Below are 16,370 nucleotides of genomic sequence, written 5' to 3' on the forward strand. Positions count from 1 at the left end.
TTTGTGTGGTTTTATTACAAACTGTACAAGTCTGATCGTCTCACAGCAGTAAATCAAAGGCCATGAAAGCGTCTCATAAACCCACACATCCTTTGGGTCTCTCTCTCTTTGTCTGTCACCTATTCTTCAACCGCACAGCCCTATCAGCAATCTCACACATCTCTACTCTTCCCTTTTCTGGCCAGATGCTGAGTGAAAATAGCCTACATAGCAGAGGAGGCTGTTGGACGGCGCTACAGGAGGATGGACTCATTGTAAAGGCTGGAATGGAATACGTGAAATGGTATCAAACATATGGAAACCACGTTTGACTCCGTTCCATTCATTCCATTCCAGCCATTACAATGAGCCCGTCCTCCTATACCCCCTCATGCCAGCCTCTGTAAAATAACCCTATGCCCTACAAGTGCATAGGGCTAACTCCTCTACCTACAAACCATAGAGCACCAAATCAATCTCCTTAAAACCTAACACTCCTCATCGGAATCTTCTCCAGTCCCTGAGGACCCATCTACCAACACCACCAGAAGAAGAGTGAGAACACCCATCTACCAACACCACCAGAAGAAGAGTGAGAACACCCATCTACCTACACTACCAGAAAAAGAGTGAGAACACTCATCTACCTACACTACCAGAAGAAGAGTGAAAACACCCATCTACTAACACTACCAGAAGAGTGAGAACACCCATCTACCTACACTACCAGAAGAGTGAGAACACCCATCTAACTACACTACCAGTAGAGTGTGAACACCCATCTAACTACACTACCAGAAGAGCGAGAACACCCATCTAACTACACTACCAGTAGAGTGTGAACACCCATCTAACTACACTACCAGAAGAGTGAGAACACCCATCTAACTACACTACCAGTAGAGTGAGAACACCCATCTAACTACACTACCAGTAAAGTGAGAACACCCATCTACCTACACTACCAGAAGAAGAGTGAGAACACCCATCTACCTACACTACCAGAAAAAGAGTGAGAACACTCATCTACCTACACTACCAGAAGAAGAGTGAAAACACCCATCTACTAACACTACCAGAAGAGTGAGAACACCCATCTACCTACACTACCAGAAGAGTGAGAACACCCATCTAACTACACTACCAGTAGAGTGTGAACACCCATCTAACTACACTACCAGAAGAGCGAGAACACCCATCTAACTACACTACCAGTAGAGTGTGAACACCCATCTAACTACACTACCAGAAGAGTGAGAACACCCATCTAACTACACTACCAGTAGAGTGAGAACACCCATCTAACTACACTACCAGTAAAGTGAGAACACCCATCTACCTACACTACCAGAAGAAGAGTGAGAACACCAATCTACCTACACTACCAGAAAAATAGTGAGAACACCCATCTACCTACACTACCAGAAGAAGAGTGAGAACACCCATCTACCTACACTACCAGTAGAAGAGTGAGAACACCCATCTACCAACACTACCAGAAGAAGAGTGAGAACCCCCATCTACCAACACTACCAGAAGAAGAGTGAGAACCCCCATCTACCTACACTACCAGAAGAAGAGTGAGAACACCCATCTACCTACACTACCAGAAAAAGAGTGAGAACACCCATCTACCTACACTACCAGTAGTGAGAACACCCATCTACCTACACTACCAGAAACCTCTAAAAAATAATGAAGGGCAGAAATCTCTGAAGCCACACCTGTGGCTTGTTCCCCCTCTTCTTTTCTGGCCTATTCTATACCTTTATCTACTTTCATCCGTACATTCTCTCCTCTCCTCTTTTCTCCCCTCCCCTCCTTTCCCCTCCCCCTTCTCTCCCCTCCCCTGCTCTTTCTCCCCTCCCCTCTCATTTCCCCTTCCCTCCTTTCTATTCCTCTCTCCTTCCCCTCCCTTCCTTTCATCTCCTCTCTTCTCTCCTTTCCTCTCATCTCTTCTTTCCTCTCCTCTCCTCTCTTTTCTCCCCTCCCCTCCTCTCTTTCTCCCCTTCCCTCATTTCCTCTCCTCATCTTTCCTCTCCTGTCTCCTTCCCTTCCCTTCATTTCCTCTCCGCTCTCCTTTCCTCATCTTTCCTCTTTCCTTTACTCTCCGCTCTCCTTTCCTCTCCTCTCCTCCTTTCCTCTCCTCCTTTCCTCTCCTCCGCTCTTTTCTCCCCTCCTCTCCCCTCCTATTATATTTTCTCCCCTCCCTCCCTCCTCTCCTCTCCTCTGCTCTCTCATTTCCCCTCCTCTGCTCTTTCCTCCCCTCTGCTCCTCTCTCCTTTCCTCTCCTCATATTACCTCTCCTCTTTCCCCTCTCTTCCTTTCCTCTCCTCATCTCTCTCCTTTCCCATCAACTCCTTTCCGCTCCTCTTCCCTCCTATCCTCTCCTTTCCCCTCCCCTCCTCTCCTTTCCTCTCCTCTCTCCTTTCCTTTCCTCTCCTCTCTCCCCTCCCCTGATTTCCTCTTCTCTCCCCTCCTCTCCTCTCCCCTGCTCTTTTCTCCCCACCCCTCTCTCCTTTCCACTTTCCTCCTTTCCATTCCTGTTTCTTCTCCTCTCTCCTTTCCCCTCCCCTCCCCTCTCCTCTCTCCTTTCCACTTTCCATTCCTCTCTTTCTTCTCCTCTCTCCTTTCCCCTCCTTTCCTCTCTCCTTTCCACTTTCCTCCTTTCCATTCCTCTCTTTCTTCTCCTCTCTCCTTCTTTCCTCTCCCCTCCCCTGTTTTTTTTCTCCCCTCCCCTCCTCTCCTGTCCTCTCCTCTGATCTTTCCTCCCCTCCTCTCCCATTTCCCCTCCCCTCCTTTACTCCTCTCCCCTCCTCTGCTCTTTTCTACCCTCCTCTGCTCCTCTCTCCTTTCCCATCCCCTCCTTCCCCTCCCTTCCTTTACTCTCCTCTCTCCTTTCCCCTCCCTTCCTTTACTCCTCTCCCCTCCTCTGCTCTTTTCTTCCCTCCTCTGCTCCTCTCTCCTTTCCCATCCCCTCCTTTCCTTTCCTCTCCTCTCTCCTTTCCCCTCCCTCCCTTTCCTCTCCTCTCTCATTTCCCCTCCTCTCTTCTTTCCTTTCCCCTCCACTCCTTTCCTCTGCTATCCTTTCCCCAAGCATCAGAAATCAGAAATAAACTCACCCAGCGGGGTCCCCGCAATTAAAATCATGGAAGGTGGCGTAATGACGGGTTTGATGGGTTATGGGTAATTTCATGTCTTTCTGGCGGCATGTGTGTGTATGTTTGTCTGTGTGTGTGTGTGTGTTCTTGTGTTTGTGGGCACACACGTGTGTGTGTGTGTTAGTGAAATGAGGGGTTCCATCTGAAGTGGAGGAGCAGCAGGACGTTGGTGGAAGGAACAGAACAATCAGAGAAGTCTTCTGCAGGTACTTCAGGGGAGCTCACGCCGAGCGTCATCAAGGCCTGCACTGTACACATGTCCATCTCCACTGCTGAGGCAGCAGGGGTACCTGTACTGCACTGTACACATGTCCATCTCCACTGCTGAGGCAGCAGGGGTACCTGTACTGCACTGTACACATGTCCATCTCCACTGCTGAGGCAGCAGGGGTACCTGTACTGCACTGTACACATCCATCTCTACTGCTGAGGCAGCAGGGGTACCTGTACTGCACTGTACACATCCATCTCCACTGCTGAGGCAGCAGGGGTACCTGTACTGCACTGTACACATCCATCTCCACTGCTGAGGCAGCAGGGGTACCTGTACTGCACTATACACATCCATCTCCACTGCTGAGGCAGCAGGGGTACCGGTACTGCACTGTACACATGTCCATCTCCACTGCTGAGGCAGCAGGGGTACCTGTACTGCACTATACACATCCATCTCCACTGCTGAGGCAGCAGGGGTACCTGTACTGCACTATACACATCCATCTCCACTGCTGAGGCAGCAGGGGTACCTGTACTGCACTGTACACATCCATCTCCACTGCTGAGGCAGCAGGGGTACCGGTACTGCACTGTACACATGTCCATCTCCACTGCTGAGGCAGCAGGGGTACCTGTACTGCACTATACACATCCATCTCCACTGCTGAGGCAGCAGGGGTACCTGTACTGCACTGTACACATCCATCTCCACTGCTGAGGCAGCAGGGGTACCTGTACTGCACTATACACATCCATCTCCACTGCTGAGGCAGCAGGGGTACCTGTACTGCACTATACACATCCATCTCCACTGCTGAGGCAGCAGGGGTACCTGTACTGCACTATACACATCCATCTCCACTGCTGAGGCAGCAGGGGTACCGGTACTGCACTGTACACATGTCCATCTCTACTGCTGAGGCAGCAGGGGTACCTGTACTGCACTATACACATCCATCTCCACTGCTGAGGCAGCAGGGGTACCGGTACTGCACTGTACACATGTCCATCTCCACTGCTGAGGCAGCAGGGGTACCTGTACTGCACTATACACATCCATCTCCACTGCTGAGGCAGCAGGGGTACCTGTACTGCACTGTACACATGTCCATCTCTACTGCTGAGGCAGCAGGGGTACCTGTACTGCACTGTACACATGTCCATCTCCACTGCTGAGGCAGCAGGGGTACCTGTACTGCACTGTACACATGTCCATCTCCACTGCTGAGGCAGCAGGGGTACCTGTACTGCACTATACACATCCATCTCTACTGCTGAGGCAGCAGGGGTACCTGTACTGCACTATACACATCCATCTCTACTGCTGAGGCAGCAGGGGTACCTGTACTGCACTATACACATCCATCTCCACTGCTGAGGCAGCAGGGGTACCTGTACTGCACTGTACACATGTCCATCTCTACTGCTGAGGCAGCAGGGGTACCTGTACTGCACTGTACACATCCATCTCTACTGCTGAGGCAGCAGGGGTACCTGTACTGCACTATACACATCCATCTCCACTGCTGAGGCAGCAGGGGTACCGGTACTGCACTATACACATCCATCTCTACTGCTGAGGCAGCAGGGGTACCTGTACTGCACTGTACACATCCATCTCCACTGCTGAGGCAGCAGGGGTACCGGTACTGCACTGTACACATCCATCTCCACTGCTGAGGCAGCAGGGGTACCTGTACTGCACTGTACACATCCATCTCCACTGCTGAGGCAGCAGGGGTACCTGTACTGCACTGTACACATGTCCATCTCCACTGCTGAGGCAGCAGGGGTACCTGTACTGCACTATACACATCCATCTCCACTGCTGAGGCAGCAGGGGTACCGGTACTGCACTGTACACATGTCCATCTCCACTGCTGAGGCAGCAGGGGTACCTGTACTGCACTGTACACATGTCCATCTCCACTGCTGAGGCAGCAGGGGTACCGGTACTGCACTATACACATCCATCTCCACTGCTGAGGCAGCAGGGGTACCGGTACTGCACTGTACACATGTCCATCTCCACTGCTGAGGCAGCAGGGGTACCTGTACTGCACTATACACATCCATCTCTACTGCTGAGGCAGCAGGGGTACCTGTACTGCACTATACACATCCATCTCCACTGCTGAGGCAGCAGGGGTACCGGTACTGCACTGTACACATGTCCATCTCCACTGCTGAGGCAGCAGGGGTACCTGTACTGCACTATACACATCCATCTCCACTGCTGAGGCAGCAGGGGTACCTGTACTGCACTGTACATATGTCCATCTCTAATGCTGAGGCAGCAGGGTACTCAGACACAGACACGCATACAGGGTGCTCTCTCTCGCATGGACAATAACACACAGACAATAACACACACAGACAGACAAGAAAATATGCACTCAAAGACACACAAATCTGCACACACTGTAAATGTACACTAACACACTCACAGACACACGCAATCATAAATGCAATCATACACCCCCTCCCCTCCTGAAAAGCACTTTCTCAAAAGGTCAAATCAAAACATGACTCACTCTTAACACGAACTACATCTATTTTTTTTTACCAGGAACAGGACTCGCAAATTAAATTAGGAAAAGGGGTGAAAGAAAGTACACCTTTAAGAGAGGTTATTAGTCCAAACTGTGTGTGTGTGTGTGTGTGTGTGTACATATTGAAAGGAGAGGTTATCATTTAGTCCAACCTCTACCTTTACGCCACACGTCACTGGAGTCACCCCAGAGTCCTGGCCTCTTAAACGCTCGCTTTCATTTTAACAAGGAGAAGGAGAGGTGAACTATAATAGGCAGGGAAAGGAGAATAACTTGACCTCCGACCCCCGTCTCCTTTTAATAGACCATAACGGTGACCTTGAGGGAGGAGGATGAGATGGGAGATTGATTGTGGCCATTTTGCTTAATTAGCACACCAGAGAGTGGGGGAAAGGAGAGGGAATGTGGTGGGTAAGGTAAAAGGTGAGCTAATGTGTGTGTGTGTGTCATCATTATCTCAAGGTAAGAAAGCAAAACGTCAATGCAATCCTTCAGTGAACCCCTCTCCATCCCCTCTTCCCCTCCTTCCTTCTCCCAAGCTTCAGTTCAACTCACCATTACAACAGAGTTGAATGTCAAATTTCCTCCATCCATATGGGGCTATAAATAGACACTGGGCTAGATGATGCAGGATAGGCCGGTCTGGAAGATGATGATGATGGTGATGAAAGTCCATAAATGCATACGCAGCTGACCAATAAGAACACAGTAGAAGCTGTGGTTCATCTGGGAAGGATGTGGGATTTTGAAGATGAAAAACATAAGAGACCTGCTTCAAATTACCTCAGTTTTAGCCTAAGATTTTAGTCACTTTCTTAACTCTGTAGGGGTATGCACCTCTAAACCTGACAAATACACTGCTAAGAATAATAGTGCTTAGCAGTTATACATACAGAACCAGTCAAAAGTTTGGACACACATACTCATTCAGGGGTTTTTCTACATTGTAGAATAATAGTGAAGACATCAAAACTATGAAATAACAGATATGGAATCATGTAGTAACCAAAAAAGTGTTAAACATATTTTTATATTTGAGATTCTTCAAAGTAGTCACCTTTTGCCTTGATGACAGCTTTGTACACTCTTGGCATGCTCAACCAGCTTCATGAGGAATGCTTTTCCAACAGTCTTGAAGGAGTTCCCACATATGCCGAACACTTGTTGGCTGCTTTTCCTTCACTCTGCGGTCCAACTCATCCCAAACCATATCAATTGGGATGAGGTCGGGTGATTGTGCAGGCCAGGTCATCTGATGGAGCACTCCATCACACTCCTTCTTGGTCAAACAGACCTTACACAGCCTGGTAGTGTTTTGGGTCATTGTCCTGTTGAAAAACAAATGATAGTCCCACTAAGCACAAACCAGATGGGATGGTGTATCACTGCAGAATGCTGTGGTAGCCATGCTGGTTAAGTGTGCCATGAATTCTAAATAAATCACAGATAGTGTCACCAGCAAAATCACCCCCACACCATCACACCTCCTCCTCCATGCTTCATGGTGGGAACCACACATGCAGAGATAATCCGTTCACCTAGTCTGCATCTCACAAAGACACAGCGATTTGAACCAAAAATCTCAAATTTGGACTCATCAGACCAAAGGACAGATTTCCACCTGTCTAATGTCCATTGCTCACGTTTCTTGGCCCAAGTAAGTCTCTTCTTCTTATTGGTGTCCTTTCTTTGCAGCAATTTGACCATGAAGGCCTGATTCATGCAGTCTCCTGTGGACAGTTGATGTTGAGATGTGTCTGTTACTTGAACTCTGTGAAGCATTTATTTTGCCTGCAATCTGAGGCTGGTAACTCTAATGAACTTATTCTCTGCCACAGAGGTAACTCTGGGTCTTCCTTTCCTGTGGTGGTCCTCTTAAAAGCCAGTATCATCATAGTGCTTGATGAACTTTAAAAGTCTGTCATCAAGGTGGCTACTTTGAAGAAAAATATATTTTGATTTGTTTAACACTTTTTTGGTTACTACATTATTCCATATGTGTTATTTCATTGTTTTGATGTCATCACTATTATTCTGCAATGTAGAAAATAGTAAAAATAAAGAAAAATCCTTGAATGAGTAGGTGTGTCAAAACTTTTGACTGGTACTGTATATATATATAGTTGTATCTATTTGAGGGATTTAACCATTTTTGGTTCTATACAGCACCATTTCATCTAGCAGTGTGTAGCCTAGTGGTTAGAGCATTGGACTCGTAACCGGAAGGTTGTGCAAGATCGAATCCCCGAGCTGACAGATCTGTCGTTCTGCCCCTGAACAAGGCAGTTAACCCACTGTTCCAAGGCCGTCATTGAAAAGAAGAATTTGTTCTTAACTGACTTGCCTAGTTAAATAAAGGTAAAATAAAAACATATAACTCAAGCATTCTTACACACCATTCATCCATCGACGAGTGCCGGCTTGAACAGTCAAGCCCAAGTCGCTCGTTGATGATCAGATAAGAGGTCGCCATGGAAACTGGGGACATTCACTTTTCAGAAAAGCTACAGGGGTCCCAGAATGTGACCGAGAATGAGTGTGAAAAGTGCTGAAACACCCAGAAAGAACACTACCGTGTGTGTGTGTGTGTGTGTGTGTGTGTGTGTGTGATGTACTGTAGGCTCATGGGAGCCTATCTGACCCAACAGTCTGTTTTACCCCAGATTGGGAGGACAAGGGGAGATGGGAATAAGGAGGGAGGGAGGGAGAATACGGGGTGCTCTCTTTCTTCCTTCTTTCTCTCTTACCTGGAGCGGGGGCAAGAGAGGAAGGGATATGAGAGGTTTCATTTCCTTCTTTCATTTTGTTACCTGGTTCGGTGCAGTTTTTCTTTTCCCCATTCTCTTCCATGCTGCTATTACTGTCCAATGTGTCCACCTCCTGCAGTAGCTTCCTGCCTCCCCATCGCTCATCATCATACGTGGTGGGGCTGGATGTGTCATAACCTACGAGACACAGGTAGAGGAGGCTTGAAAAGAGGTAACCAGGGCATGTTCCTTAAGGCACATGGATCAAAATTCTTTGCAACACAAAATGAAAACGAGCATTTGTTATTGGACCAGTTCAGTATTACCTCCCGGTTTCTCTCTGTTTTATTCTGTTTTGTCCCTACTTAACACGACCATGATCTACTTTGAAATCAACAAAAAGTCTGAGGAGGATTATTTTGTCAGTGTTGAAGTTATATTTCTCAAGTTATTATGCACTGAGAAATGAAACGAAAGAACTGGGGGCAGAATACATTGTATTGAATCACACAAAATTCCACTTGAATCATGAGTGCACTCTGAATAAAGAACACATCTAGAGGCAAAAACAGGGTACAGGATTCATTCATTTTCTCCTTTGGACAACCCTTAACCCACTCTAACCTTTTCAGCTGGCTGACCACATGTCTGACAGACACAAAAGAGAAATGCTTTGAATCAAAATCAGAGGTATTCAAATGTCCTATAGTCAGACCTAGAGGTATGCCTGAACTTTCCACCTTTGATTCTGTACTCACAAGGCAGGCAGCGGGCATTGCGTGCCAACATTCAATGTGTATTTACCTCCTTTCACAGACACACACATGCACACACACAGGCCATCCATACACACACATACACGCACACAGAAATAACAAGCATATCGCACCGGTGATTAATGTGTCACTGCCTGCAAGGCGTTGAGTGCTTCTCCATTAAGCTCAGAGAACATAACACACACGCACACACACACACACGCACACACACACACGCACGCACGCACTTCATGAAGTGGATCATAAATAATCAACAGAATTAATATATATTCGGCACGCTGTTTAATAGTTTCGCAGACAAGCACACAATGGGAAGAGGAGAAATGCATTAGCTGGAGTGTCATTGTTGGTTTGAACACACACACACACACACACACACACACACACACACACACACACACACACACACACACACACACACACACACACACACACACACACAGTAGTGTGTGTCCCTGTTGCATTGCATTGTTCCGTTACCAGGATGAGCACACTGACATAGCAGTGATGCACAAATCATGAGTATGAAATATGAATATTCATATACAAGCACCAAGCCTTCTGTCCCTGTTCTGTAATGGATTCAATGGGATATAAGTGACAGCTCACGAAAAGCAAACGTCGACCTCGAATAGAGTAGTAGAGGAAGAGAGTAGGAGTGGACAGCTTTTGTCTCTCTCTGTAACCTGGAGAAGTGTTTTTAGTATACCCCTGGGTACCCTGCCCTGATTTCAGCTTAGCTGCAGTATAAAACACCTGAGCTTTACTGCGGTTGTACAGGCAATGCTTCTCTGACACACCTACTCATTCAAAGGATTTTCTTTACTCTAAATATTTTCTCCATTGAAGAATAATAGTGAAGACATCAAAACTATGACATGACACATTTGGAATCATGTAGTGACCAAAAAAGTGTTCAACATATTTTTTTTAGATTTGAGATTCTTCAAAGTAGCCCCCTTTTGCCCTGATGGCAGCTTTGCACACTCTTGGCATTCTCACACCAGCTTCATGAGGAATCCTTTTCCAACAGTCTTGAAGGAGTTCCCACATATGCTGAGCACTTGTTGGCTGCTTTTTTTCTCTCTCTGCGGTCCAACTCATCCCAAGCCATCTCAATGGGGTTGAGGTCAGGTGATTGTGGAGGCCAGGTCATCTGATGCAGCACTCCATCACTCTCACTGGTCAAATAGCCCTTACACAGCCTGGAGGTGTGTTTTGGTCATTGTCCTGTTGAAAAACAAATGATAGTTCCACAAAGCGGAAACAAACTAAGCGGGTTGGTGTATCGCTGCAGAATGCTGTGGTAGCCATGCTGGTTAAGTGTGCATTGAATTCTAAATCAATCACAGACAGTGTCAGCAGCAAAGCACCCCCCACACCATCACACCTCCATGCTTCATGGCGGGAATCACACATGCGGATATCATCCGTTCACCTACTCCGCGTCTCACAAACACACAGCGGTTTTATTATTGGTGTCCATTAGTAGTGGTTTCTTTGCAGCAATTCGACCATGAACTCTGTGAAGCATTTATTTGGGCTTTAATTTCTGAGGCTGGTAACTCTAATGAACTTATCCTCTGCAGCAGAGGTAACTCTGGGTCTTCCTTTCCTGTGGCGGTCCTCATGAGAAACAGTTTCATCATAGCGCTTGATGGCTTTTGAGACTGCACTTGAAGAAACTTTCAAAGTTTTGACTGACCTTCATGTCTTAAAGTAATGATAGACTGTCATTTATATTTGCTTATTTGAGCTGTTCTTGCCATAATATGGACTTGGTATTTAACCAAATAGATCTATCTTCTGTATACCACCCCTAAATTGTTACAACACAACTGATTGACTCAAACACATTAAGAAGGAAAGAAATTCCACAAATTAACTTTTAACAAGGCACACCGATTAATTGAAATGCATTCCAGGTGACTACCTCGTGAAGCTGGTTGAGACAATACCAAGAGTATGCAAAGCTGTCATCAAGGCAAAGGGTAACTACTTTGAAGAATTTGTTGAACACTTTTTTGATTACTACGTGTTTCCATATGTCTTATTTAATAGTTATGATGTCTTCACTATTATTCTACAATGTAGAAAATAGTAAAAATATAGAAATTAAAAAATAGAATGAGTAGGTGTGTCCAAACCTTTGACTAGTACTGTAAATATATACAGTTGAAGACGTTGAAGTTTACATACACCTTAGCCAAATACATTTAAACTCAGTTTTTGGGAGCAATTTTCAAACGCCTGTAGGTACCACGTTCATCTGTACAAACAACAGTACGCAAGTATAAACACCATGGGACCACGCAGCCGTCATACCGCTCAGGAAGGAGACGCGTTCTGTCTCCTAAAGATGAATGTACTTTGGTGCGAAAAGTGCAAATCAATCCCAGAACAAGAGCAAAGGACCTTGTGAAGGTGCTGGAGGAAACAGGTACAAAGGTATCTATATCCACAGTAAAACGAGTCCTATATCAACATAACCTGAAAGGCAGCTCAGCAAGGAAGAAGCCACTGCTCCAAAACCTCCATAAAAAAATCAGACTACGGTTTGCAACTGCACATATCCCTTCCTCTCTTGCACATGGAGAAATGTCCTCTGGTCTGATGAAACAAAAATAGAACTGTTTGGCCATAATGACCATCATTATGTTTGGAGGGAAAAGGGGCAGGCTTGCAAGCCGAAGAACACCATCCCAACCGTGAAGCACGGGGGTGGCAGCATCATGTTGTGGGGGTGCTTTGCTGCAGGAGGGATTGGTGCACTTCACAAAATAGATGGCAACATGAGGTATGAAAATTATGTGGATATATTGAAGCAACATCTCAAGACAACAGCTAAAGCTTGGTCGCAAATGGGTCTTCCAAATGGACAACGACCCCAAGCATACATCCAAAGTTGTGGAAAAATGGCTTAAGGACAACAAAGTCAAGGTATTGGAGTGGCCATCACAAAGCCCTGACCTCAATCCCATTGAACATTTGTGGGCAGAACTGAAAAAGCGTGTGCGAGCAAGTAGGCCCACAAACCTGACGCAGTTACGCCAGCTCTGTCAGGAGGAATGGGCCAAAATTCACCCAACTTATTGTGGGAAGCTTGTAGAAGGCTATCCGAAACGTTTGACCCAAGTTAAACAATTTAAAGGCAATGCTACCAAATACTAATTGAGTGTATGTAAACTTCTGACCCACTGGGAATGTGATGAAATAAATCAAAGCTGAAATAAATAATTCTCTCCACTATTATTCTGACATTTCACATTCTTAAAATAAAGTGGTGATCCTAACTGACCTAAGACAGGGAATTTTTACAAGGATTAAATGTCAGGAATTGTGAAAAACTGAGTTTAAATGTATTTGGCTAAAGTGAATGTAAACTTCCGACTTCAACTGTAGATTACTGTGTCCTACTGACGACGCTACATAGGTTACTGTAGCCTACTGACGACATTACATACATTACTGTAGCCTACTGACAACATTACTGCAGCCTACTGACAACATTACTGTAGCCTACTGATGACATTACATAGGTTACTGTAGCCTACTGACGAAGTTACATAGGTTACTGTAGCCTACTGACAACATTACTGCAGCCTACTGACAACGTTACATAGGTTACTGCAGTCTACTGACAACGTTACATAGGTTACTGTAGGTTACTGTAGCCTACTGACGACATTACATAGGTTACTGTGACCGACTGACAACATTACATAGGTTACTGTAGCCTAGTGACAACATTACATAGGTTACTGTAGCCTACTGACATAGTTACATTGGTTAATGTAGCCTACTGACAACATTACATAGGTTACTGTAGCCTACTGACAACATTACTGTAGCCTACTGACAACGTTACATAGGTTACTGTAGCCTACTGACAACGTTACATAGGTTACTGTAGCCTACTGACAACGTTACATAGGTTACTGTAGTCTACTGACGACATTACATAGGTTACTGTAGTCTACTGACGACATTACATAGGTTACTGTAGTCTACTGATGACATTACATAGGTTACTGTAGCCTACTGACGACATTACATAGGTTACTGTAGCCTACTGACGACATTACATAGGTTACTGTAGCCTACTGACAATGTTACATAGGTTACTGTAGTCTACTGACGACATTACATAGGTTACTGTAGTCTACTGATGACATTACATAGGTTACTGTAGCCTACTGACAACATTACATAGGTTACTGTAGCCTACTGACGACATTACATAGGTTACTGTAGTCTACTGACAACATTACATAGGTTACTGTAGTCTACTGACAACATTACATCGGTTACTGTAGGTTACTGTAGGTTACTGTAACCTACTGACAACATTACATAGGTTACTGTATCCCACTGACAACATTACATAGGTTACTGTAGGTTACTGTAGCCTACTGACAACATTACATGGGTTAATGTAGCCTACTGACAACATTACATAGGTTACTGTAGCCTACTGATGACATTACATAGGTTACTGTAGTCTACTGACGACATTACATAGGTTACTGTAGCCTACTGACGACATTACATAGGTTACTGTAGCCTACTGACGACATTACATAGGTTACTGTAGCCTACTGACAACATTACATAGGTTATTGTAGCCTCCTGACAACATTACATAGGTTACTGTAGCCTACTGACAACATTACATAGGTTACTGTAGCCTCCTGACAACATTACATAGGTTACTGTAGCCTACTGACGACATTACATAGGTTATTGTAGCCTACTGATGACTTTACATAGGTTATTGTAGCCTACTGATGACATTACATAGGTTACTGTAGGTTACTGTAGACTACTGACAACATTACATAGGTTACTGTAGCCTACTGACGACATTACATAGGTTATTGTAGCCTACTGATGACGTTACATAGGTTATTGTAGCCTACTGATGACATTACAGGGTAGCCTAGTGGTTAGAGCGTTGGACTAGTAACCGGAAGGTTGCAAGTTGAAACCCCCGAGCTGACAAGGTACAAATCTGTCGTTCTGCCCCTGAACAGGCAGTTAACCCACTGTTCCTAGGCCGTCATTGTAAATAAGAATTTGTTCTTAACTGACTTGCCTAGTAAAATAAAGGTAAAAAATAAAAAATATATTAAAAAACCTGTAGGTTACTGTAGCCTACTGACGACATTACATAGGTTACTGTAGCCTACTGACGACATTACATAGGTTACTGTAGCCTACTGATGACGTTACATAGGTTATTGTAGCCTACTGATGACGTTACAAGCGTAATTCAGAAATTAGGGAGAGATGGTTAATTAGAGAAGAGTGGATGGACTTTTCAACGCTAGCTAAGGATGCTATAGTTGTCACATTGGATTTATTAACTACAAAAAAGGTAAGACGTGTTTTTATTCTAGTGCTGCCCTGCACACACAAGCGTGTTAGCTAGCTAGCTAACGTTTGCGGTGGTCCAACGTTAAACCTACTCGGAAGTTCAATGATATTTAAAGTTTCTTTGTAGAAACTTTAATTGGTATAATTCTGCGGGCCTAATTCAGATAAAGTTGCATATTGCGCTTTACACTGTGACTGGCAGCACAGTGTGTGTGTGTTTGTCTTTGCTGTTAGGGCAAAATAAAATGAACTAAATTTCCTATACAGATGAAATCGCTTACCCACTCCATAGAAAACTGCTCTATGCACATTGATTGGTGAAGTCATTTATTGTCGAGCTAAATGTAAAAATATATATATTTCAGAGGTTTAAAAAAAAGAACAGAAAGGAACACCATAAACTGTTACTTTTATTTTGGTTCTAACTGGTTCAGAACTTCATTTTGCTGGTTGGAACAGTGGAATGGAACGAAAAAAGAATGGTTCTGTTCGGAACGAAACCATTGGAAAATAAATGTGGTTCCAACCCGTGCTCTACATTGCAGGAAAAAAAACTGTTTCAGCTGTTTGAAAAATTTAAAAATTCTCCAACTTCAGGACAAGGGCCCTACCCCCCTCTTGACCACACACCCACACCAGCCATCCTCACATACTTTGTGCCCCCTCAGATTTTTAAGGGTGCATGACACCCCTGACCACACTCCAGTCCAGTTCAAAACTCTGCAAAGCGAGTACTCAAAAGTAGCCTACAGTTTAAACACAATTTGCATGATGTGCAAAATCAATGTGACATTGTATTGTTACAAAACATGGTAACAAAACAATGGACTCTATGGGCTACATAACAGCCATTATGGAACTCCCACTTCAGCATTCCATCCCTCAACAGGGGGGTAAGTTGATAGGCCTACCCTCACCTGAATTTTCTGCTAGGTAGGAGAACCCCTTGACGACGAGAAGCATCCCTCCCAACAAGCATATTTGGATCAAAACCAACTCCTTTCGCTTTTTCCGTCTCGCTTTGATCTTTTTCTGGTTCAGCATCACTTGCGGCGGGCGATTCCGGGGTCGGACACCGGCTGGAGGCATCCTTTCTGCGGCTTCTTCCTCGTCCATCTAGCCGCCGGAGTGAAATGAGCAGCAAAGCTCCGAGGGAATTTTACACGAACGGATACAAAGTGGAGGAACGGTGTGTGTGTGTGTGTGTGTGTGTGTGTAATGTGCGGGGGAGGAGGGGGGGGGGTATCTTGTAAAAGTTTCAAGTCGGTATCGTTGGAAAGTCGCGAGTGTTGAGGTGTAGATGGCTAGGTTTGTTTTCCCTTTGAAGTGCCAGGGCGTCTTGCTTCTATGTCATATTACACTTTCATTTCATGCAATAGTAGGACAGGCGGCAGGAGCGCTCCATAGATGCGACTGTGGCGTCTCGTGCGCGCAACGCCGGATTGCTCACTGATGTGTATGGTGATGTTATTGTAGGATGCTGTGTCCGACAAGAGAGAGAGAGAGCGCGCGAGAGAGAAAGATAGATCAAATGTGCAAGCTGTTTGACGTAGAAATTGCCTA

At 45.2% G+C, this 16,370-nt stretch overlaps 1 protein-coding gene across 2 annotated transcripts in view; it reads right to left on the reverse strand.

Annotated features, from left to right (window-relative positions):
- LOC139423807 (sodium/potassium/calcium exchanger 3-like) overlaps positions 1-16,008 on the reverse strand; it is a 55,948-nt gene extending 39,940 nt beyond the window's left edge. For both annotated transcript variants that reach the window (XR_011635880.1, XM_071175442.1), the window contains exons 1-2: positions 15,725-16,008; positions 8,719-8,853 (exon numbers count right to left, since the gene is read on the reverse strand). Coding sequence is in view for 1 of the 2 variants with exons in the window: in XM_071175442.1 (XP_071031543.1) it covers positions 8,719-8,853; positions 15,725-15,923 (334 nt within the window). In the remaining variant the exon portion in view is untranslated. The remainder of the gene's footprint in view (positions 1-8,718; positions 8,854-15,724) is intronic.
- Positions 16,009-16,370: the final 362 nt, after the last annotated feature.

The sequence above is a fragment of the Oncorhynchus clarkii genome, chromosome 13 (assembly GCF_045791955.1).
Source record: "Oncorhynchus clarkii lewisi isolate Uvic-CL-2024 chromosome 13, UVic_Ocla_1.0, whole genome shotgun sequence".
NCBI classification, from domain to species: Eukaryota; Metazoa; Chordata; class Actinopteri; order Salmoniformes; family Salmonidae; genus Oncorhynchus; species Oncorhynchus clarkii.